The sequence below is a fragment of the Tyto alba genome, unplaced genomic scaffold (genome assembly GCF_018691265.1).
Source record: "Tyto alba isolate M040663 unplaced genomic scaffold, T.alba_DEE_v4.0 Super-Scaffold_39, whole genome shotgun sequence".
In the NCBI taxonomy this organism is placed as follows: domain Eukaryota; kingdom Metazoa; phylum Chordata; class Aves; order Strigiformes; family Tytonidae; genus Tyto; species Tyto alba.
This window is the reverse complement of record NW_024881314.1, coordinates 9,483,758-9,507,630: the sequence shown is the minus strand read 5'-3', so window position 1 is coordinate 9,507,630 and position 23,873 is coordinate 9,483,758. Positions and strand designations below refer to the sequence as shown.

Below are 23,873 nucleotides of genomic sequence, written 5' to 3'. Positions count from 1 at the left end.
GATGGGTCTTGGTCCCCTGCTTGCCTTGCTCGGTGTGACCACCTGTGATGTATCCCCTTGTCCTCTTCAAGAACAATCTGGTACCTACTCTGCACACTGACTTCATGGAGTTAAACCTAAGACGAAGTTAAGCCTTGATCTTCTTCACAGCTGCCTCCCTGCTGAGGTGGGGGAGAAGAGGCTGCAGGGACCTTGTGTTGTTCTTTCCCCTGCCCAGCTCTGATGGGGCCTCTCAGCTCCCAGGTTGTCCCAGAACACCAGGCTTGTGGTTTCCCCTGTTTGTGCAGTGAATATCGGAGAAGCTGTAGGCTCGGGGACTGTCTCCTTGCCCATGTCGCTTTTTATTTCCGATGAGCAGCTGGGCCCCACCTTGAAACCTGTTTGGCTTTTTGCCCTCTTGATTTCACAGCAGTCGCTTTATATCTCCCATCGTTAGCCGTTAAAATCTTCTTCTCGTTTCCAGCTCGTATTGACTTGCTTATACCATAACCATGTTTGGGCTTGGATTATGGGGTTTTTTTGTTCCCTTGGCAACAGCAATCTTTGCCCACAGCAGCTCTCCCCTGGGGCGCATCTGTGTGTGATGATTCTAGCAGTCCCATCCCCTCTCCACCTTAATTTCTGCTCGCTTTTACTGATTTGCTGCTGAAAGTAACTAATTTACTAAATTTTAGGAGTGCACTCACTTTAACTGCATGACACCGGTGGCCCACGGTCATGCTGAGACCCACAGGTGCAGCGAGGTCCTTTGCCCTGATGCGCTTTTCATGAGCAAAGGCTTTATTAAAAGCCCTTTAGGTACTGACCTTCTGTCATTCCTCCAGATTTCACTGTATTTCTGTTATCCAGTCTTCAAAGTTATTCGACTCTTTCTCTGCAGTAGCCTGGCTCTGCGTTTGTAACAGGGGCTGTGTAGCTCTGTGGTGCTAAGGGATGAGTTCTAGCCACATTTCTTTTATCAAGAAAATCAATTATCCAGAAATCTCAAATCAGCAAACCTATTTTGAATTTTTTAAACTTTTCCCATGATCTTAGTTTCCTTATAAAGGAAGGGAAGTGTGACTAGCACTGAAGTGCGGCCATCCTCGCTGTATTTCCTACTTCTTTGGAAGCAGGAAGAGCCGAAAGTCTTGAGAAAGAGCCTTTTTTTTCTGACAATTCCTGCGTAATCAACAGCGCTGGATCCATGCCGTCATCGACATGAAAGTGTGGGCAGAGGTGAAGGGAACCGTGTCTCTGGTTTTCCTTCCAGTGTCCCAGCCAGTACCGCTGGCACTTCCCCAGGAGCTGGGGGCTGGATCCGGCACTGCTCCCCACCGCAGCTGCGTCTGGGATTATCCCTTGCCAGCTCCCCATTTCTGAGTGGTGGCTGTTACATGCCTCAGTTTCCCAACTTGTAATATGGAGATCATTGCACCTCTTCCTGGTGGATTTGGAAGCAGAAATGTTTTTGGGGCAGAAGTACAAGAACTCGGAACGTGCAGGGAGCAGAGGAGTGGGAAGGAAGGTAATTGCCACAGCCTATTTTTGGCTTAGAAAGAAGAGATGTGACTAGCCATTCCTTCACCTTCAAAATCTGCCTTGTCCGGGCTGTTATACCTCTGTTTTTACCTGTTACCCTGCGTTGGTGCTGCCCGTCTGACAACAGCCGAGTGGGTGGTGCAGCCGGCGCTGCCCTGTGCTTCGGCTTGAAGCGATGCTGTGGGGATGCTGGACTGCCGCGGATGTTGGGGGTTGGCGTCGCGTGGTGCAAGAGCCTCCACCCGCACACTGCACCTACCCAGAAGGGCTGGGAAGGATGTTTCATCTGTGATCAGCAGCAAGAAAGATATTTGGACTTGCAATAAAAACATTAGGTGGTTAATAATAATATTTACCTGCTCCTGCATAGTACTTTTGGTTAGTAAGTCTCAAAGTATTTTATAGAAGAGGCCAGAATCAATAAAGGGTTTTGTTTTCTAATTAAAATAGGAGGAGGAAAGGGAAGATACTGTGGATGAATTACCTGCTTTTGTGTACAAGATAATTTAAGATTCAAGTAGCCACAATGACTCATGCCACCTTGTCTAACCGAGCCTGACGCTCATGACTGCAGCAGATTATGAGACTGATAAGAGCTGTGCGGATTCAGAGAAACCTTGACTTGTGGGTGGAAGAAAATCTGCCTGAAAAACTGCATTCTTAGCAGCTTGCAAGGAAACTGTACGGTGCTGTTCAAAATGCATGTGGATAGGAAAGTCCCTTTTCTGCCTTAGCCTGTCTTGATAAGGGATCTTCTAACACTGATATCTGCCGTCTCCTTGGTTTTTTTTTCTCTCTTACATTTTTTTCCTCCTTGAAGTGACTTCCTAGGTCTGCTCTGAATCGTGGTTCCCCCCACAGCTATGTCAGGGCAGAGGCAGTGATCGGCACTGGCTTCTTCTGGAGGAGGTTGTGCTGTGGTGTGGAGAAGCCCTCGAGGTACATCACTGCCTTGGAGGGCAGGAGAGCCCAGGGAGAAGATACCCAGCCAACAAGAGTCAAAGTCTCTTGCATCTCCTGGCTATCATGGCATCAAGCTACTTTTAGCTTGGTGTCTATAACTAAGTGATCAGCAGATTTTACAGACTACTTTTTCAGGGGCAGGAAATCACTTCTAGGCCAACAAAACAACTTTGCAGGAAGCTTATTGCTCATCTGAAGAGCAGAGTGATGGTGAAGGAAAAAAGGCTGGGCAGTCAGTGCCCTCAGTGCCCTGGGTTAGTAGGGAAACAAGAAATATTTTCATTGTAATGTAACACAGCAAGGAAAGTAATTTACATGAAACCCTCCTGCAGCCAGTGGTTTGCAGAACAGGGATTGTCTTGGACAGCGATTCCTGTGTAAAATATCCTGAAAGTCTCAGCTGACCAGGAGCTCGAGGTGAGTCCTCTGATACAATAAAAACATTTAGTGAGCCCCTTGGTTGTATAAGCAAGGGGAGCAGCAAGAAACAGCAGAGGTGTGATCTGCTCTCTTTCTTTTGAAAAGTGAGTTCTCTCTCTTTATTAAAATAAAAATAAAAATCCAGTGATAAGCACTTGTGAAATATTGGGAGAAATGAGCAGGAAAGTCAAATGAGTGACTAAGGGACTAAAGAATACATGACACAAAGGACAGAAGGAGTAGAACCTGATTAGTTTATCAAAGGCAACGTAGGTGATGTGATCAGTGTGGGAGATCTTTCATCAGGAGAAGACTCAGGGTCCTTAATCTCCTTGATCTTCCAGACAAGGGAAAAGTAGGGCCTGTGCCAAAACTGCCTCTGGATGCGCAGTACGACACACGCTTGTGCTGTGCTGGTGGGGAGCTCCAGAAACAAATTCCAGGGGAGGTGGTGGATTCTTCATCCCTCTGGGATGCGTGCTCAGCTTCCCCGGGTTGCCTGCCTTTCTAGAAGAAGTGTTTAGCTAAACACAAGCTTTTGGGTTCAGAGTGCAGGTAGAAAACCAGATGAAATGGTGTTTAGTTGTTCTGTGCAGGCTGGACAAGTGAATGATTTTGTGCGTCTTACGCTCTGGTAAAGCCTTGCCTCTGACCGTGGCTGAATCAGACAGAGGTGCAAGAAAGTGTCTCCAGGAGAGAGGAGGATGGGCTTGTCTCTCTGGAGGAAAGCTTGCTCCTTCCTCTACTAGCAGGCGCTTGGGTTATGTGCTGTGGGGTGAGTTGTTTACATACCTTTCTGCTTTAAATATTTACTATTAGAGCTCTGGATATTCTTGTTATTCTTTAGCTGCTGTAGCTTTCCATCTTCCTCTCCCCCTCTCGTGCCTTAGGTGCACATAGGTGCAATATTAACCAGCTGGTTTTAATGAAAATGAACTCCTATTTATAGTCCAGATATTTTATATCACACTTTTTGGGGCTCTCCTCTAGGCCTGTTGATTTGCTAAACCTTTATTAGATCCAGGATGATAATGTTGTCTTTGCTTAGGAAATGCGGAGTGACCCAGGGAGCTGGGACTAAACCAAACTGCCTCAAACTCTTCTGCTGAACAGCTTTGAGCTTCTTCACCAGCTTCATGAGGCCGGTGGATCTCATTGTGACACTCACTACTCACAATTTGTCAAACAGGGTTTTTTCTAGGCGTTTACTTCTTGCTTCTAGTTGACCTCAAAAACAGAGTCCCCATCACAGTGCCACACTGATCCCCATGTGACTTGGTTTGGAGAGTGCCACCAACCTCCGAGCAGTGGGTCTGACACTGAATCTTATGGGGTTTGCAAGGGGGCAGATTCTGAACATCAAAAAACGTGCTCTGTCTTTCCTCAGATTGACCCTATTGCTTATTTATTTTTTTTTTTTTTTAACTGACTTTTAGTTTGTCTTGCTTAGTTCATTTCTTCCTGCCTTTAAAGACATTATACAACTTTGCCAAGAGAGTGTAGGGGGCAGTTAGGAGTTTAACAGCCTTTGTGAAAGGCTAATCTAGGCTGTGTTCCTCCAGCAAGGGAGTCCCCGACAGTTTTTAACAAAGTAGCTTTTTTCTCAGTCAGTAACTAAGGTTAATTACCGTCAGAGACATTTTTACCTGCTTGAAATGGATTGCGGATGTGACCCGCATATGACCACTTGGGAAGAGGGAAATAAAGCCACCTTCTTTCCAAAAATCAATGCCAGGGGTGCGGGTCAGCCAGCAGCTGATGCTGTGAAGCGTGGCAGTGGGCACCGCTCCCTGCAGAGCGTGCGTGGCCGTGGGGGCGGCAGGGACCCCACACCCGGGTGCGAGAGCCGCAGGTCCACGCTGGTTCCTGTTCTCCTCCGAGACACTGGGAACGGGTACTGGTGTTCGGGCGGCTGGGGCGACGGGCACTGGTGGCTTTATGGACAGTGTGCCACACGGAGGGGTGTTTATATTTCCGTATTGCCGACTGCGCAGAGGTGCAGAGCCTGTTCCTTTCTGCACTGTTGTGATATCTTGGTTTCTGACATCACTAGGGGTGCAAGAAATGAAACAGCTGGGTGCTGCTGCCTCTGAAAGGGGGAGGAAAACCACCGTATCTACCTTAAAATACCACACTTCTATTTTAAAAGTGCATTCTCAAGACTATTTAAGCAGTTCTCATGTTTTAAAGTAATACCTTTCCTTGGATTAAAACCTCAAGCTATTAACAGTATGGAAAACCTGGAACTTCTTGACTCTGGGAAATTGGTGCTGTCGGTTTCATTTTCTGGTTCACATACACTCTTGGGGAGTCTGCGGTGTTAGCAGACTTTGGAAATGTAAAATTAAAAGTGTGACATAAGTGATGAAGCATGTACTTTCTGCAGGAACAGAACAGTACTGCTGCTTTGCATAATTTTTTTTTTTTTATGGTTCACCCAAAGTGGACTAAAACCCCAGCCCATTAGTTCTCCTTTTCCTGTTGATGTGCCTGGACACATTTCAGTGGGTATCATCACTTTTAAATGATGCTACTAAAATGCAGGGCGGGGAGGATAAAAAGAAGGTCAGGAGGGCAGGATCTGAATCAACACGGGAAGGGAGAAACATCAGATAAGGAGCAGAGGGATGCACAAACCACGAGGGTGCGAGGCGGAGGGAAGGCAGCAGTGCTGTGGAAGGGGCTGGCGTGGGTGCCCGGGGCTGGCATTTGCCTCACTGGCTCCGGCCGGAGAGGAGCTGAGCTGCGGGGCCCAGCACAGCCGGCTTTGGGGCAGGTTTTGCAGCCTCTTCTGCTGCATCGGTGGTGGTTTTCCAGAGCGGCTTGGATTTGGTAGCAAGGGGCTAGCTCGGCTAGCGAGTGCTCTGGTTTGATTTTGAGAAATGATAAAACTAGAGGAGGGTGGCCGAGTTGCTCCCGTCCAAACAAGGGCGAGTTGGAAAGCAAAGGGGGGTTATCGGCGCTCGGGGACATCAGTGGTTGTGACCCACGCGTCTGGGCTGGTCCTCCCCGTTTCGTGGGGCATCCGTGGGCTGTTACCTCTTCCCACGGGCTTCGTGCTGAGCAGGCGCGGGGGTTTCAGCCCCCGCTTTGTGCCGTCCTCGTCCCCCGTGGGGGGGGGATGCGGGACAAACTCGAGCCTACGAGATGCTGTCTGCCCACTCCGCGGGTGCCCCTTCCCACCCACCCGGGGCGGTGCGGGGATCCCCACCCAGCCGCTCCACGGAGGGGCCGGCGCCACGGAGTGTTTGAGGGGGGGGGGGGGAGCGGCGTGACGGGCGTGGGGAGCAGCCAGTGCGCGGCGAGGGGGCCGGGCCGGGCCGGGCCGGGCTGGGCTGGGCCGGGCTGGGCCGGGCCGGGCGGCATGGCAGGCTGCCCGCCGGCGCGGGGGGCGGCCGCAGCCGCTCGCCCTCCGCCATTCACTCGGCCGGAGGCGGCGGCGGCTGCGCTCACCCGCCCGCCCGCGCCCCGCAGAGCCGGGGGGCAGCGCCCCGCGCCCCGCCATGGCCGACCCGGCCGTCAACGCCCACCTGGAGGGCATCATCTCCGACTTCGAAGGTGGGTGGCTGCAGATATGGCGGGGGGGGGGGGGTGGGGTGGGGGTGTGTGGGGGGGTGGCTGCTTTTGGGGCTAAACCGGGAAAAAAGCGGGAGAAGTTGCCGCCGTGCCGCGCTGGGCAGCGCGGAGCCGCCCGCGCCCCTCGCAGGCACCGCGCTGGGCTGGAGGGGGGTGTGTGTGTGGGGGGGGTGTGGGTGTGTGTGGAGCGGGGATGAGCCCCCCCATGCACACACACCCCCGGCCGCGGTCGCGGGGGGGCCGGGCGGGAGGGAGCGGGGTGCCCAGCGCCGGAGCCGCCGCCGGGCTGCGGTGTCTTTTGTTCGGAGCGGTTGCGCCCTGGCGTTATCTGCCAAGGCAGGCTCTTACGGGATGTTTTCCCTTTCCTGCCTTTCCCATGGTTGGTTTATGTAGAGTTTTAGCTTCAAACGCACGCCTGACACGAAGAAAAGCCTATGAAATCCGGCCCTTCTGTCGACTCCCGGATCGCGGATACAACCACAGCCCTAGAGTAGCTGGGAGGTGGATAACGAACCCTGGTTTCAAATATGTCCATAGCGGGAGCTGCCCGCCCTGGAAAGCTTTGCAGTTGTCCCGTGGCAGAGCTCCAGCTGCCCGGGAGCATGGCCCGGCTCTCCGATGGAGTATCTCCTTGCAATCCCCTTGGCGTGCGGACGGGGATGCCTTCTCCCCGGGGGTCTGTGGCTCTTGCCCAGTATACTGGCTTTTTCAGACAAGAAAAAAAGCTAGCGGAGAAGCGTGCTGACTGCCAGATGGGTATGAGAGTTAAAGACAGGCAGAAGGGTGGGGGTTTCATCTGAAGCAGGCGTTGAGAGATCGGTTTGGGGGAGCTCATCTTCCCAAGCAGAGTTTTGGAAGAGCAGCTCTGTCCCTCCGCACTCTCACATCCTGGCAGCAACCCAAACTGAGCTCCGTGCAGCGGTTTCTAGAAGAAGAAAAAAAAAAAAAAAAACAAACCAAACCACCAAGAAATAGTGGAGATCTGGGGGCCGTGCTGAAAGCTTATCCAGGGGCCGTGCGTGTATGGCTATAGGCTGAGACGGCTTCACCGCCTCCTGGTGAATCCAGCCTTGCCTTCGGGAAGGAGCGCGGTGGTGGTTTTCCTGCTGGGGAGCTGAGGAAGCTGAGAGCACAAGGGATCCTCTTCCAGGTCAGGCAGGAAACTGGTGGCAGAACTGAGATCTCTGCAGCCGTCGCCGTAAGGTTTAGCCACGCTCGTGGACACTTCTTCCAGTCCCTGGGCTTTCTTCAGCTGAAGTTGGCTTAGCAGGAGGCTGAGGGAAATCAGGTCTCTTGGGAAAATTGGGACTAGCAAGTGTTGGGATACAGAGGGCGACCCAAATACACCACCAGTTTGGCACTCGGGGTTCAACAGAGTCTTTGTAACTGTCCTTTGGGGACTTGTGAGCTTCCCCACCGCAGGGCTCCCGAGTGCTGATGTAATTACAGCTTTTCCTCTCGCCTGCCTCAATTGCATTTAAATCTCTGAAGAATGAGTAATTCCCTACTTGGATATGATAAAGGCTCTGCTGTGAGCCCCCGGGGCTGCTTGTTCGGGCTGTGTGTGCTCCTTGGTGGCACCCAGCCGCTCGGCAGTGCGACCATGGAGCGCTTTATAGTTCCTGCCTGTGCGGAGGGAGAGGCTGGGGAAAGCTCTGTGCATCTGCAGCCAAAAGGTCTGGCCTTGCCCTTGAGCAGGGATCCGGGCTACTGTTTCACAATTTAATTATTTTTCTGAGTTGCATAGCAGCTTCCCAAGAACAAGGCAATTAATCTCTAGCCTGTAGGGCAGGAGATGTAGTGTTCGTGTCTGCTGGGTGGGTATCTCAGCCCCAGGCAGGCCGTGGCCAAGCAGGAAAGATCAGCCAAAAATACCAGGGAGCAGAAACACCAGATCACCGAGCAGCCAGAGCCCTCTTTGTTCTTGCTGGTCACAGGCTGCCTGCTCTTCCCAATCACCCTGGTTGTTCCTGCCTGCTTTCCTGGTAGCATCCCTCCCTGGCGTAGGACCGAGGGGTTTCTTGCACCTGCTGGGTTGCAGGAGGTGGGGGGCTGCCAGCCGGCGGGAGCCAGAGGAGGGTGCAGGGGCCCCTTGGGAGGTGGAAGGAGTACGAGATACTCAATTCCAGTTTAGTTTCCAAATCAAAGCAACGTGTGTGAGAGAAATACAGCACAGCAGAGTGCCTTCTTCCTCGCACTGGGTGATGCGATGGGGATGGTCACATCCAGGCAGCAGTACGTGTGTCCACCTCACACCTCCCCAGCAGGTCCTGCGGGGAAGGCACTAATCCTGCTTGTGTGACTGACGAGAGCTTCCTTGTTTCTGATTGGGGAGAGCATGGTTAGGTCTGTGGTTTGACAGGATTTACAGAGCATAATAGTTCTGCTCCTGGGTTTATAGATTTTGGCAGGTTTTTGGAAGTGTGGCGGGTTCAGCCGTGGTTGTGGCAGCACTTCCCCGCTCACCGCTGCCTCAGAGGGGGCTGCGGGTCGCTCAGCTCCCAGAGCCTCAGACGCAGACCTCTGAGAGACAGGGAAGGGAACCTGTAGCAATAAATCAATCTGGGTGGTGGGGTGCTTGTGCAGTGCGTTAACATTATGTAAACCCCACACCATCCTGATCCTGTTCAGGTTGCGTGATGCGGGAGTGTCGGTGTCCGTGGTGTTCCATGGCGGAGAGGGGTGGATGTTGCTGCTTGCAGCTTTGGTTGGTCATGATGACGCCCAGAGATAACTCTGCGATGTGGTACTCGTCTTCCTGCTAAGGATTTAAAGCACTGTGCACGCCTGAGCTAATCCCTGGTAGTAAGACAGAAGAGATCTGCTCCAGCCCCTTATCCTGATGGGATTTGGCTGCTGCCAAGCAGAGTGCCAGCGGTAACTGAGGTGCATTTTTGCTGGCAGTCACTGATGGTGAGTGGGCAGCAGTGATGCTGAGCGCTCTTTGCCGTTGCCAGTGCTGTCAGTCAATACCAGATTCGTTTCCTGATAATGTTGAAACACAAAATGTCATAGTGGGCGCAGGCTGTGAATGATGGTAAATGCTGAGTGGGGCTGTAAGTGCGTGGAGCAGCAGGGTGGTGTGGGGAGTTCAGTGTGATATCTGGAGCTAGAGCCTGGGGGGGACACAGGCTTGCAGCTTCGCTTTGGCAGAAACCATGAGACAGCCTTTGCTGATGGTTCTTAATCCCCAATTTACCCATTCCCCGTAGCCCAGCTCCCTCGGGAAGCGTGTGCTCGCTGGTGGGCAAGCCTTGGCAGCGCTGTGCTCTGCGTGGTCGTGTGCTGCGTGGAGCTGGGCACTGAGGGCAGCGAGCTCCAGCCCTGCCAGGACATGTCAGTGCTGATAGAAAGGCTTCTATGGGATATTTTTTTTTTTTTTTTTCCTCACTATTGGAAACCTTCCCTACAGACACATACTTCTTGCACCACCCGATACAGGACATTTCTAGTATTTCAGCCACAGGTTTTGTCTCGATAAGGTATTGAGTTGTGCTAAGTTACATCCTGGCTTTAAGGGTCAATAAAGACAAAAAACCATCAGCCAGGTTGTTTTCGGGAGGGGACCATATTAGAAATAGGCTTTTTTATGTGCATGGATCTTGTGGGCTTGTCCTTAAAATTTACTTGAGCAAATGCCCGGGATGTCTGTGGGACACGTGGCCGTGGTGCTTCCCCCGGGCTGCTGAGGGCTGGCGTGCCTGCTGCCACGGGGAGCAGCTGCTGCCTGCGTGCTGCAGGACTCAACCCTGCTGCTAATATTAGCAGGAACGCGCCAGAGGGATGGTCGCAATGTTATGTGGGTGATGGGGCTTGAATTCAGTACGGTGAAAAGCCCCAGCGAGGGGATGTGCTTTGTGTTTGTGTAAGCATCTCACTTGGATTCCGGCTGTCTCCCGCAAGCCTTGCCGGAGGCTTTGCAGGATGAGTGCCCGCCTGGGCTTACGTGCATGGGAGTGGGCTGGGAGTCTGGGTGTGTGACTAACGGTCCCACGTGTGCAGAGGTTCAATGCCTGGAAAAGGAAATGCAAAAAGATCTTTCGGATTGTATCTTGGATCATCTCAACCCTAGGAGTGAAGCAAAGCTCCTGAACGTCAATTGTTGGATTTCCTGTGCTGTCCCCAAAAAATTTCACTGCAACTAGTCTCTTCTGATATTCTTCACCACCAGCCCAGCGTGGGTACAGCCAGTGCAGCTCTCCCAGCTGACTGATGTAGCGTGCCGCTCCAAGACAGCCCGTCACCTCTGATATCCTCAAAGACGAGCTTTATGAGTGCTTCAGAGAGTTTTCTCTTTTTCCAGTCTTCCTATGCACGTTTCTGAATCAGAGACAAAAGGATGGGGTGGATGGGAGTTTTCTGCCAAATCAGCATGCGGTGGGAGAGGCAGAAGCTGGGGGAAGGTGCCTGTGAGAAGGCAGAAGTTGTGTCTTCCCCAGCAGAATTTGTATCTTCCCCTGTAGAACTGGCCTTTCGTGTGCAGAGTGGAAAAACGGCATCTGCCTTGTTACAGCAGCGGAGACCTGCTGTTGCGGGATGTTTTTTTCCCTATGTATATTTAGTTCCTTGGGAATAAAAAGGTTGAGAGGGAGTGGGAAAAGGAAGAACAGGACATGGATCTCTCCATCCACGTGAGCTGGGCTCTGGGGATAGCCTCTGGCCCCAGTTAGGATGTAGGATCATCCAAGGGTCGTTGTTTATAGTCGTCTTATGCAAGGAGGGCTGGGCTGCGTGTCCTTGGGGATGGGCCACCACTGCAGCATGGAGCAGAGTGTCCTTGGCTCTGTGTCAGCATGCAGGGTTTCCAGTGTTGGCTGGTAGGGGTGAGCTCTTGCTGTCCATTTGAGATCAGTCTTGGGCAAAGTGAGCACGGTGTTCCGCTAATCATAAAGAAACCTTTCAAAAGTGTCTGGGTGGGAAGGGACGGAGAGAGGATGTGTCTTTACACTGGGGCCAGGGCACCTACTTTGGCTGTGCAGGTGTACTGCTGGTGACTGGAGGTAGGTCAAGGTTTGGAGCATGTACACCATGCTGGCTCTTCCAAGTACTCACCAGTCTCTGGGAGCTTGGTAGCACCCTTCCCTTAGCAAGGGGCTCACCTAAAATATAATCATTCTCCTGCTTTACTCTTTGCTCATTGTCTGTTGGTGGCTTGTAGCAGTGGAGTGAGTAGGAAGCACCTCTAGAGCACACTGGTCGTGCCTAATAAATTTGAGTGACTGTGTCTATATCTCTTGGCCAATACATGCCAGAAAACTGCTGCTAAGTGGGAGTCCTGGCACCTCTGGGTGTCCTGTGGCCTCTCTGTCTGGGTGCTGGTTTAATTTCTGTTTTGCAGGCCTTCCTTGCAGGGAGCTGCTCAGCCTGCTTTCCCAGGAGGCAGGACCCAGACAGCAGCTGCAAAAGCCCAGACTGGCACTTGTCATAAATCCAAAGACAATAACGGAGACTTCAGAGCCCGTAATCACTCCAGATATTCATGTTTCTGACTGATATTTGATATTTAAGGCAATGTCTTTCTGCAGGACCATTATAGAGGTTCTTTCCTTCTCCCAGACTTCCTCCCTCCTCCTGCTGCAGTGAGCTCTGGCACTTTCTTGGTCTGTAGAGGTGGGACATGGAGGCAACAAGTCAAATGATCCTAAATCCTGGTTAAGCTTGTTTGAAGCCTGTGAAGTGAGTCGATGGGTCTGAGTTCAGTTCCTGATGGGGATGTGCCTGTTTGGTGGGGGTCAGGGTCCATCAAGGCAACTCTTTGTGGGACAGAGGTGGGCTGTCGTGCCCTTCAGCACAGGGTTGTATCCTGGCCACCTCTCATTTGATACCTGCAGGGTATCATTTGGTCCTGGCACCCCTCTGCTTTACTCATGGAGACATTGGCAGTTTGCACCCCACTGCTGTGCAGGTGCTGGTGCAGGAGAGCCTGCCTCACTCCCTTCCCTGCTGTCCAAGGAGTAGCCCTTGGACAAGGAAGGGGTTTATTGTTACCTTCAACTTATTCTGAAAAGCTGTCCCCAGATTAATGACAGCTCATACCTTCTGATGGCTGTGACTCAGGCTTTTACCGTGATTGCTTTTGTGAGGCTGCTGGATGGAGCTCAGCACTCGGGTCTCCTGGGGACACCTTCAGAGCAGGTGCAGGGTCCGTCCAAGCTGGCTCTTGGATGGTTTGCATGCTAAAAGATGAGACATCATGAGTGTCAGGGTGGTCTGTCCCCCTGCATCCTCCCAGTGCTGCTGCAGGTGCCCTGTTGCTGGCACCCAAGTTAGGGCAGGTTGGGGTGGGTGTAGGCAGCGCCGATGTCGGGCAGCCTCCTGTGGTCTGCAGGGCAGGTGACACCGTGACCGCATCCCTCTGGGCTGCCATCCTCCCGGCAGCAGAGGTGGCAGTTTGAGTCAGCATCACGGAATTGTATGGCCCCTTGCTCCTGGTGAGTTGGGTGCTCTCCAGCATGGCAGGGGTTAATGGTGAGGCCATCAGCACACAGCGTGATGCTGGCACTGGTCTGCTGGACTGGTTCGGGAGGGAAGGAGCATGGTGAAGACTGGGGTTGGGATTTCAGTCTTGCTTTCATCTGGTCATTGGAAGTGCAAATATGGGGAAAAGTGAAAAAAATTGATTTTTTTTTTTTTTTTTTTTTTTTAAAAAAAAGAGTGTTTAGTTTACCAGGGAGGATAAAGAGAGTCCTGCTCTCTGCCAGCCTCCAGGACGTTGGGACAAGTGTTCGCATTGCGGTGCTGGGTGTCCCCTCCAACAGAGACTCCAGAGCTGGCTGCAGTGGCACCAGCAGTCAGCGGCAGCACGGGCAGCCCTGCGGGCCTGAGTGGCTTCTGGGTCCCTCCTTTAGACTCTTTTATCCTTTTCTGTAGCTTTTTAACCAGCATGTTGCAACATCACCCATCAGACTGTCTTCTCAAGCTGAAACTTAATCACTTAAGATTTAATCACCCAGTCCCTGCCACCCAGGCTGGTCTCCCACCTGAGTCACTCTCCATGTCCCCTGCGTGGGAGTTGGGAGTCGTGACTCAAGGGGATGGTGTCTGGGTGCTTAGGGCTTCCTAAACCCTGTGTGGTAGAGAAGCTGGTACCACAGGGCAGTCTGGGGTCTGCAAGACCATCTGCATCATACTTTTGCCTTCCGGATAATAATTTTAAGGTGTTTTAGAAATATTGGTAAACCAAATCAAATCTCTAGTCCCCTGGGAGGCACAGAGAAGATTTATTTCTCTCCTTCCTCCTCCCCTTATGAAAGGAAACTGGAGCACAGACAGGAGGCAAAAGCTGCAGAGAGCCTGTTGTAGAGCCAGTAATGCAATCTGCTGGGCTGGATACCCTGTATTTTATGTAATTTTCTGTACAAGTATGAAATGAATACAAGGGATGTAAAATATACTGGTCTGATCTGGAAGAATTTTGCTGAGGGTTAATGGTTATATAAACCAAAGTGTAATGGAGAATCAAAGCTAAAACCTTTCTAGAACTGCATTATAGGGACTGGAAAGCTGGGATTTTGAATTAATCTGAGTGTGGATTTTATTTTTTTTCTATTCTTAGACTCAACTTTGCTTTTTCATGTTCATTTTTGGTAAATGAGAGGTTTGCTGCAGCGGGCTAGACTGTTTTGTAGCTTACTGCATGTGAGTGAAATGTTGCTTGAAAAGCTTTGGTTAATGTCAGAGGCTTGAACTTGCGTTTCTCCCCAGATTTCCTCCATAACTCAGCTCTTGGTACTATTTGCACAGTTTAGGAAGGCATTGCATGTTGGCAGCATGTTGCCAGTGTTACCTTCTACATGTGATTTTTGACAGACCTTGCAATCTATTGCATCTTCTTTTGAATGCTGTTTATAAAGTCAGAAAAAGGATTTATATATACATAAACCATTCATAACTTGACCCAGGATAGTGTGAGAGTCATGTTACAATAACAGATTGTCGTTATATATATATATTTATATATATACGTGGTTTTATGTATGTATTGCAACAAGGTTGGTTTATTGGTAAAAGAAATGGGTGAAGCTGAGGGAAGCCAGCAACCCTCACTTCTCTCTTATGTTAGATGACTAGTAGTTTTGGGAAAGGTGCTTTTAAAGTTTCCTGCCTTCATTTCTCTACATCTAAGAGGGGATCCAAATTTCTCGGGCTGTTTTGAAGCTGTTAGTGTAGTTGCAAAGTCCTGCCAGCGTGTGTAGCATCGCTTGCTGCCTGCACTGCCAGTGAATTCCCCATCTCAGCCCCATGTTTTTGACCCCACTGTGGGGCTTGGTGTGGTTGGGAGCACCTTGTCATTGGGGAGGATGGCATAGAGATATCCTGCTCTGGCCCTGCAGCTGGGGTGCAGCTCCCTTCCCCTTCTGCTGCAGGACCTTTAGGTTTAATATACAGTGTATATGCACCCTGTAGATACATGAAATACATCCTACTTGTCCCTGTAATGGAGCCTTTAGTTCGCTAAAACGCATTCACCTCTGTTACGAATGGTGGCAGCTTTTCAGTGGCATCACGGATGGTAGGTTTGGGTAAGCCAAACCCAGGTGGCCCTGCGGGAACACGGGCAAGCATGCTCTTTGCACTTGAGCTGGGCCAGAAAACCGCCGTGAGCATCCTGCTGCCTGGTGACAGGGGTCTGGGAAGCTTTAAGGGCCGTGAGCGGTTAATGCTGTGTTGGGTTTCCAAGGGCTCCTTGAAAGATGAGACCTGCAGCCTCCCCCTCTTTCCTCCCCGGGAACAGGAGGTGACCATCTGGTAGCAGTTTAGAGAAAGTCAGCGCTCTCAAACGGTACCATTGTATCGTGTGAAATAACGGGGCGCCTGGCTGCCCTAGTCCCATAAGGCTCTTATGTGTCAAAAAACCCAAGAAAAGATTTCCGTGCTTAAGCAAGCAAGCAAACCTAACCCCTGGGTTACAGAGACCACATGAGGGGCAGAGGATGTTTAATGGGAAGCAGTTGGGCACTGTGGCTGTGACAGAGTCCGAGGCTCCGGTTGCGAAGCGGTTCCTGGAGGAGCCAGCATCCCTCGCTGTTTATTTTGGTCTCCTCCCGAGCTCTGTGCATAGAGGTTTCCTTGTATAAAGCATCCCCTTGACTGTTACTTGGGTATTCTGTTTAAAAAGAGAAGAAAAAAGGAGCAGATGTTCCCTCACTGACCTGCCCTGGATCCCGTGGGGTGCCCAGAGCTGGGCGGTGGGGTGGGATGAGCCGCTGTATTGGGTTTGTGTGGCAAGGTTTTGGTAGCCGGGGGGCCACAGGGGCGGCTTCTGTGAGGAGTTGCCAGAAACTTCCCCCATGTCCGAAGGAGCCAGTGCCAGCCGGCTCCAAGAGGGACCTGCCGCTGGCCGAGCCCGAGCCCATCGGCGACGGTGGTAGCACCTCTGAGAGAACACATTTTAAGAAGGGGGAAAAGTTGCTGCGAGACAGCAATTGTAGCTGGAGAGAGGAGCGAGAATATGTGAGAGCAACAGCTCTGCAGGCACCAAGGGCAGTGAAGGAGGGGGGGGAGGAGGTGCCCCAGGTGCCAGAGCAGAGATTCCCGTGCAGCCTGTGATGAAGACCATGGTGAGGCAGGCTGTGCCCTGCACCCATGGAGCTCTGCAGTGGAGCAGATTCCACCTGCAGCCCAGGGAGACCCCACGCTGGAGCAAGTGGGGGCCCAAAGGAGGCTGTGACCCCGTGGGAAGCCCACACTGGGGCAGGTCTGCTGGCAGGACTGGTGACCCCACAGGGGACCCACGCTGGAGCAGTTCCTGAAGAGCTGCAGCTGGTGGGAAGGACTCACGTTGGAGAAGTTCATGGAGGACCGTCTCCCATGGGAGGGACCCCACACTGGATCAGGGGAGAGTGTGAGGAGCCTTCCCTCTGAGGAGGAAGGAGCAGCAGAGACAACGGGTGATGAACTGACTGCAACCCCCATTCCCCATCCCCCTGTGCTGCTGGGGCTGAGCAGGGAGATAAATTGGGAGCAAAGTTAAGCCCAGGAAGAAGGGAGGGGTGAGAGGAAGTTGTTTTTAAGATTTGTGGGTTTTTTTGTTTTGTTTTGTTTTTTTTTTTTATTTCTCATTATCTTGCTCTGATTTAATTGGTAATAAATTAAACTCATTTCCCCAAGCTGAGTCTGTTTAGCCTGTGATGGCAATTGCAGAGTGATCTCCCTGTCTTTATCTCGACCCACGAGCCTTCCGTTATATTTTCTCTCCTCTGTCCAGCTGAGGAGGGCAGTGACAGAGCGGCTTTGGTGGGCGACTAGCCAGGGTCAGCCCACTGCAGCCGCAGTGGACGGTGTGCTGGGTGACCCTGGTGCTTCCCACTGGGAGATGTGGAGCCCTTGGGCAGGAGCCAGAGCCCTTCATGGCACCTGGGCACCCTTGCCTTGGCGGGGACCCCCAAGGAGGGACTTGCCCTCCGGGAGAGAAGTGTGTAGATAGGAGGCCTCAGCCGTGCCATTGGCTTGTGACTTCTCTGGAAAAATCTTGGCTGTCGTATGTGCTACTGGGATTTGAACCAGACCTCTGCCCTCTCTTCCCAATTTGCAAGATTCCTAAAGAGCAGCTTTAACTAGTGGCATGTGACCTACTGGTGCCTGGCTGTGGGGTGACGGGGAGGACGCAGTGGCCACACTGTGCAGACATCTGCAGCACCACAGCACAAAATAGAAAGACACATAAATATTTTGCTACTTTTCAGGCCCTGTGCTTGTTTGGGAAGCGTTTTGGGCTTTGGGTGAAGGTGTGCATTTCTTGCCCCGAAGTGCCTGGCTGCTAGGGACCATGTTTGGGGCAAGACTACAGGTTTGCAGGAGCTGCTGCTGTGGTGCACAGCCAGCAGAGCTGCCTGCAGCCAGTACTATCTCAGAAAGCCTGTGCCTCCCTCATCTGCCAGGGTTAATATTGGTATTTTTTAAAGTTGGCCCTGCAGAGTGGGGCCATGGCTGTGTGATGCTGAGCAAAACGCTGCTACCTCGAGGGGTTTGCAAGGGTCTGGTACCCAAAGGGGCTCTGCAGTGAGTGGATGGTGGTTGTGGGCAGAGGCTGGCAGGGGCAGAGGTTGCGTCTGAAAGGAAGCACTTTGAAATCTCATTTTAGGGGATTTTGGTTTTTTCCTGCTGTGGGAGGGGAGTCGCTGCCTTTAGCAATGGTGGATTGAGCCAGAGCTGCCTGAATTAGTTTGGAATGAGTTAAAAGGAAGCGCACGTCAATGCTAATGCTGTTTTGTGCTCACACCCCACCAAGCACACACCTCTAGAGGAAGAGGAGGAAGGGTGATGCTCGGCACCTCCACCTCTTTCCCTGCCAGCTGCCTCTGACACTGGCCAGCAGATGAGATGCTGCTGGTGGGGCTGGGAAAGCCCTGCTAGCGCCAAAAATCCCCTGGAAAATATAGTGAGGATAACCCTGGAGCACGGCCATCCCGGCCCCTGCTCGGGGCAAGGACACCTTGGCCCAGGGTGTCAGGGACGTGGGGCCCTGGAGCTCTACAGGCACCCCGAGCATTAGCCACGATTGCCAGCGTGGGACCCCCGCACCGTGCGGGTGGGAGTGGGGTGTGGGGCCCCGCAGCACTGCCCTGCCTTCAGCTCCTGTTGTACCGAGCACACCAGCTTCCCCCCAGGAAGCCAGGAGGAGGGTCATCTGGAGCAGAGGCTGTTTACTTTCCTTTTTGGCTCTGAGCAGGACAAGCTATTTTTAAGCTGCTTCTCCTTTTTTTGAGAGTTGTTTTGCTTCCTGAGGTCCTTCTCTCTTCTCTGTGCAAGGAGCAGGGGAGCTGCAGCTGTGCTCTGTCCCACCGAGGGTCACCATTTCTGAGGGTGGCATCCCTGAGGATCATGTTCATGGCAGTGGGTCTCCATCTGAGGGGTGGAAACACAAACCCTGTTGGTCACAGGCCCTCTCCTTTCTTGTGCCTGGGGTGTTTGACCTTCTCCTGTCGATGTTGGACTCAAGGCAGTGGCCAAATGTGTTGGCAGGACAAGCTGGGTACCAAAATCCCTGTGCAACCAGAGACGAGGTAGACATCCCATCCCACAGAGAGCCATGGGTGGGAAAGCTCTCAGGCTGTCCCCAGGCAAATCAGTGGCTCTGCTGAAGAAGGAATGCCACCGGGACCTGGGGGTCCTCATGATTTTGCTGTCAGAAACTGCCGAGCCATTTCTAACCCTCCCTTGGGGTGACAGTTCCTTGCCCAGCCCCTCGGTACCCCCCCTTACTGCCTATCAGGACTGCAGCACCGGCATGGGAGCTTTATTTGGATGGCTTGACTCTTCTGTGGCTGTAATCGCGGTTTTGCAATTCTTCCTTAAAGCTTTTTGAGCCCCTTTGTGTCTGGGCTTTGACCTTTTTCTTGTTTCTGCAGCAGGGCCCAGAAAGACCTGGAAAAAGGCCATTTTCGCATGTTACATTCAGTCCAGCCGTCTGATAAGGGCAGGGAATGGCTCTGCTCCAGAAAGACCATTCTGGTGGCATTGGGCAGGTTAGCCCTGGGCTTGGGGCACTTTGAGAGATCTGAAGTCAAAAGAAAAGGCCATGAGCAGCAGCTCCAGCACTGCCGTCGGGTGAGATGCCACCATTTCTTTGGCAGTAGCAAGTGGCAGGGGGGCTCAAAGGAGCTGGCATGATGGAGGTGGTTCATGCAATGAACCCTGGAGGTCAGCAGGCCTGTGTCTACTCAAAGCTTGTTATTGGGTCAAAAAAAAGCCCCAAACCATTTGGTATTGAGAAATTTCCACAGGGATGTTCATTAAGGAAAGATGCTTGCCAGTGTTTTCTTTGCTATCGAGTGCCTTGAGAGTATTTACTTTCAAACCATTCCTCCAGACACGTCTGTCATGAGGTTATTAGGCTGCTTTGTTGAAGGGAATAAATGGAGGCTGAGCTGGCTGGCTGGAGGAGTGGCGAGCAGGTTTGAAAAGCCTGATGTGGGCAAACTGAGGTCCTGTCCACCAGGGATCTGGCAGTGCCTGGCCGGGCTGTGTCCTCTGTTGCTCTTGCCCGCCTGGCTTTTGTTGAGGCTGGAGAAAAGCTCTCTGTCACCTTGTCCCTTCCACTCCCTTTGTTTTCCTGCAACATGCAAACTGGGCTTGACTGGTGCATTGTTTTAAACTTGTGATTTTGGGGAAAAACTAACTAAAATGATATTTTCTGGATTAAGGGTGTGATTGAGAAGGAAAATGATAGAAAAATCTGTGCTGCAGAGTTTGAACTCCAGCTCAGTTTTGGAGACCTGAGAGTTACGGACACGTTGGAACAGCTCTGAAGTGTGGGACTTCTCTCGGATTAATTGTTCTGGGGGTGCTGAGAACTGAGGCTCAGACACAAACCTGCAGTGCATGGGAAGTGCCAAGCACAGACCACAGGGCAGGGACTGCTGCAGAGAGCATCTCGCCTCTGCGAGTCGTGTCATGGCTGGGAGGTCTCTGTGGGATTCAGAAAACAGGGCAGATCAATGGAGGAAAAAGGTCTTTATTTTTCTTTACTGCCTCCCTCCCACCTTCTACCAACGTCTGGATATTTTTGAGATGCAGGACAGACCATTTTGTCACTAAGTGCCCTTCCTGGGGTTTATATGGTGGATGTTATGTGTTGTGCTTTGGTGCTTTCCTCTCTTCAGAGCCATAAAGTGGCCGTGGGGCTGTTTCTGTCAGGTTAATACTGAGGGTGAAGTGCCCTGTGCCCTGTGCATCCCACCCTGCCCACCGGGAGCCCGCCTCAGGCACCCATCGCTTCCCAGAAGCTCCCATGCTGGAATCTGAACCGCAACTGGGGGACATGGTTGTGTGTCCGTGCCTGTGTCTGTCTGTCTGCCTCTGAGCACAGAGGGGCTGCCAGGAGGGGTTTTTTGCCAGGTCACTAATACAGAGCATCCTGGGGAGGCTCCCGGTCCCAGCCCCTGCAGCGCCCTTTCTGGCTGGTTTGGCAGCTTGGTATTCATGTTCAGCAGTTTTTGGGTATTCCCCCCCAAAATGGGAAGGCAGCCCAAAGCCTGTATCCTAACGCTTTAAGCCCTGCGTGCCTCCCCGATGCGTGGCTTGTCCAATATGCGAGCCGAGCTCCGGGGGTCTCGCTCTCCTCACCACCTCCTTTGGGACCCCTCGGAGGTGCTGCTGCGGGACGGGGCCGTCGCTGTCCCCAGCCCTGCTGCCTGCCCTGCCTGGAGCAGGGGGGTGGCGGGTGGCAGCAGCCGTTTTTGCAACCCGCCGGCGGAGCAGAGCCGGGGTGGCTGCCACGTGGACGGCCCCCCCTGTCCCGCCGGCTGGGCCCAGCCGCGCCAGATGGCTCCTCTCCGGCGAGCAGATATGTCTGAGGGATGGAGGGTCCCCAGGTCCCCAGGCCCTCTGGCCCTAACCCGGGGGGTCGGAGCAGCCCTGCGGAGCAGAGGAGGTGCTTCCCGCGTGGTGGCTGTTCTCCAGCTCCACACCACGGGTGGGTGGACATCCCAGGATGAGGGAAGGCTGTGCTCTAGTCTCTCCCCCGGCTTCTGGTGTCCTGTGTGATCTGAAGCCCAAGTTTTTAAAGGCTAAATCTCATTGATGTTATCCTGTTGATGTAAAGGATGGGTGGACTCGTTACTGATGCTTGTGCTGGTCGTTAGCAGAGTGGCTGTCACCACGCTGGCTCAGCCTCGCCTCGTGGCGACTCCTTTGGGACCCCAGGGCTGTGCCTCATCCTGCCCTGACCCTGTGCCTGCCTGGGTGCTGTGTATGGGCACCCCATGGCGCTTGGATGGGATCCAGCAGCAATTCTCTGCATTTCCTCCCCCTTCCTGTGAAGTTCAGCCTTTCATTTCCACTTTTCGTTTCCACCTGGCTGGCTCCTGTGTGGAGCAAGGGGTCTGATGGGCTTAAGGGCATCTATTTCTTTAAAGAGGACTGGCTGGAGTGGGGTGGGAAGGGCTGTGTGCGGGACACATGGATGTGCAGGCATGAGCAAGGACATGGTCAGGCAGCTACTGGCTGTGGCTGGGATGGGAGCATCGCTCCGTGGGTGCAGGCTTCCTTCGGCAATGCTTTGTGTCCCCGAGCTGAGGGTCTGACATCAGCGTCTATTGGATTTCCTTAGACACGCTCCTGGCACGAGGGGCTTGGGGGTTTCATTCTTACACAGCCTGCCCGGCCAGGGAGCTCTGCGTGCTGAGGGGGACCGGTGTGACGGGCAGAGCTGAACGACGGGCACTTGTCCGAGTGGCGCTGCGCTGCGCGGGGGTGACCTGTGCCTCTGCTGCAGCTGAGAGTGCGGGGACAGATGGGGCTCGGTGAAGGCGGGACTGCTGCCTCTGCAAGCATACATCCGAACTTTCAGTTTGATGTTGCATCTGTCTCTCTTCGCCTCCTAAATTCTTCATTGGTAAAACAGGAGGACGATGTTTAGATTTTAGGATGTCCCTAAGGCCTTCGAGTTGGCCCCTTCCTTGTATCAGGGTCTCATGTCAGTGTTTTCACAGCACTTCAGTCTTTGGCTCGGGTGATCTCCAGATTTGTGTTTAAGGATATCAGCTTTTGTGGCTGCCACTTTTGGTTTTCTTGCTGCATTTGTATGGGTTTGGTGCTCCCCTGGGATTTTTTTTCCCGTTCCCAATTTGGATTTTGCTGGCAGCGCTCACCGAGAAGCCTGTGTTTATCTGCACATCCTTCGGATGTGAGAGGGAAAGGGAGGTGTTGGGAGTTGGATCGCTGGCTGCCCCCGAGTCCTGTGCCATGCTGCTTTCTGCCGTGCCACGATGGGGCCCTCTGCTCCCCCGTGGGTGTGTGTGGGCTGTGGGTGGGATGGAGGGTGACGCGGGCATCGTTTCTACTCTGAGGTTGAATTTCCTAGCTCTGGTCCCAGTTAGTTACTGGGTTTGTCTGAATAGGCAGAGGCTAGCCCTCAGTCCCCACCTGCTTCAAATGGGATTATAAACCCTCAGGTGAAGGAGCAGAAATGGGGTTATGAACCTCAGGTGGCATCTGTAAGTGTCTCTTGAGATGTTCAGGTGGATTGTAACTAAATTCTGAACTCCTTTTCATGTTTTTCAGCTCTGAAAAGATCTTTTGAGGTCGAGGAGGTAGATCAGTCTTCAAATTCCTCCACCCCACAAAGACGGACCCCAAATCCCCTCCTCAGGTCCACTGTGTCCAGCTCCACGCAGAAGTTTCAGGAACTTGGCGCCAGGAATTCGGAGCCATCTGCCCGACATGCAGACCCCACAGGCCAAAGATCACCCAAGCCCCCTCTAAGGAGAGTGGAGCTCTCTGGACCCAAACTGCCCGAGCCGGTGTCCAGAAGAACAGAAATCTCCATTGACATCTCATCCAAGCAGGTGGAGAACTCCACCTCAGGGTTGTCAAGGTTTGGCCTCAAAAGAGCAGATGTGCTGGGGCACAAACCCCCCGAGCCCACCCCAAGGAGGACTGAGATCACCCTCGGCAAGCCCCAGGAGCCGGGTCTCCGGAGGGTGGAGGCGCCGGCATCAAAGATCCCCGAGATGCCCCAGCGAAGAGCCGAGACGGCCAATGCTCCTGTGCCCGACACGGCCACCAAGCGCGTGGAAATTCAGGTAGCGAAGGCTGCCGAGGTCCCAGCCCCAGCGGCACGGCAAGCGGAGAGCTCGGAGCCTCCCCTGGCCACCCAGCCCCCCCAGGCAGAGCCAAAGCCGCAGCCGGCGCTGATGGAGAGCCCACCAAAGAGAGAAGAAGGTGAGTCCAGCCCCGGGCAGCTGCTTGGGTGAGATGCTGGCTGCTGCCCGCCTTCGTCCCTCGCTGCGGGCTGAGCCCACGCGGGGATGCTGCGTGTTGTGTGCTGCTCTTTCGGCTCTGGCGGCGATGCCTTTCGAGGCTGGTGTTGGATCTGTGCTCAGATGTGTCTGTTCTCTGTGGGTTTATCCTGGCGGAAAGAGTTGTCAGGTTGAATAAAAACTGCTATCAAGCCTGTGAGAAAATAGCAAATGTGAAAAGCCTGGGTGCTTGCAGAAAATGACAGTTCTGCCAGCTCAGGCCCTGTGTGGGGACCCACCCGCCTGTGCAGGATCCTGAGGTGCTGGAGAGGCTGTGGTTGTGGAAACGTTGCGATGACTTGTTGCTTAGTGTTGTTGCTTATGGTTGTGGGACAGAAACCGCCTCTTCATTAGCAGGAGTCAGCGTTTTTTTGGCCTTGGACCCAAAGTCTAATAACATCATGGACCAGAGCCACTATTAAACTGGAGCCCTGGCTTATATTAGCTCTATCTTGTTTTCGATTAATCCCATATTAAAGCTAGCTTCCCTCCCCCGCTAGCCATCATTTATTCTCCCTTATATTTTGGAGATTATTTTTTTTTTTTCTTCTGGCCTGTTAATTATTTTTCCATTCCCCATTACCCATGAGCTCTCTCCTGCGAGGGATGCAGCGGTCGGTTGGAGGACACCACCTCCCCACCCCACCCTGT

At 52.9% G+C, this 23,873-nt stretch overlaps 1 protein-coding gene across 5 annotated transcripts in view; it reads left to right on the top strand.

Annotated features, from left to right (window-relative positions):
* The window catches only part of SEPTIN9 (septin 9), a 144,238-nt gene that overhangs the window by 61,049 nt on the left and 59,316 nt on the right, over positions 1–23,873 (top strand). For 4 of the 5 annotated variants that reach the window (XM_033002224.2, XM_033002226.2, XM_042802480.1 and 1 more), the window contains one exon: positions 22,486–23,145. In XM_033002224.2, the coding sequence (XP_032858115.2) occupies positions 22,486–23,145 (660 nt within the window). Of the gene's footprint in view, positions 1–6,261; positions 6,463–22,485; positions 23,146–23,873 lie in introns of those variants that run through there. The other variant, XM_042802479.1, reaches the window with a different exon arrangement.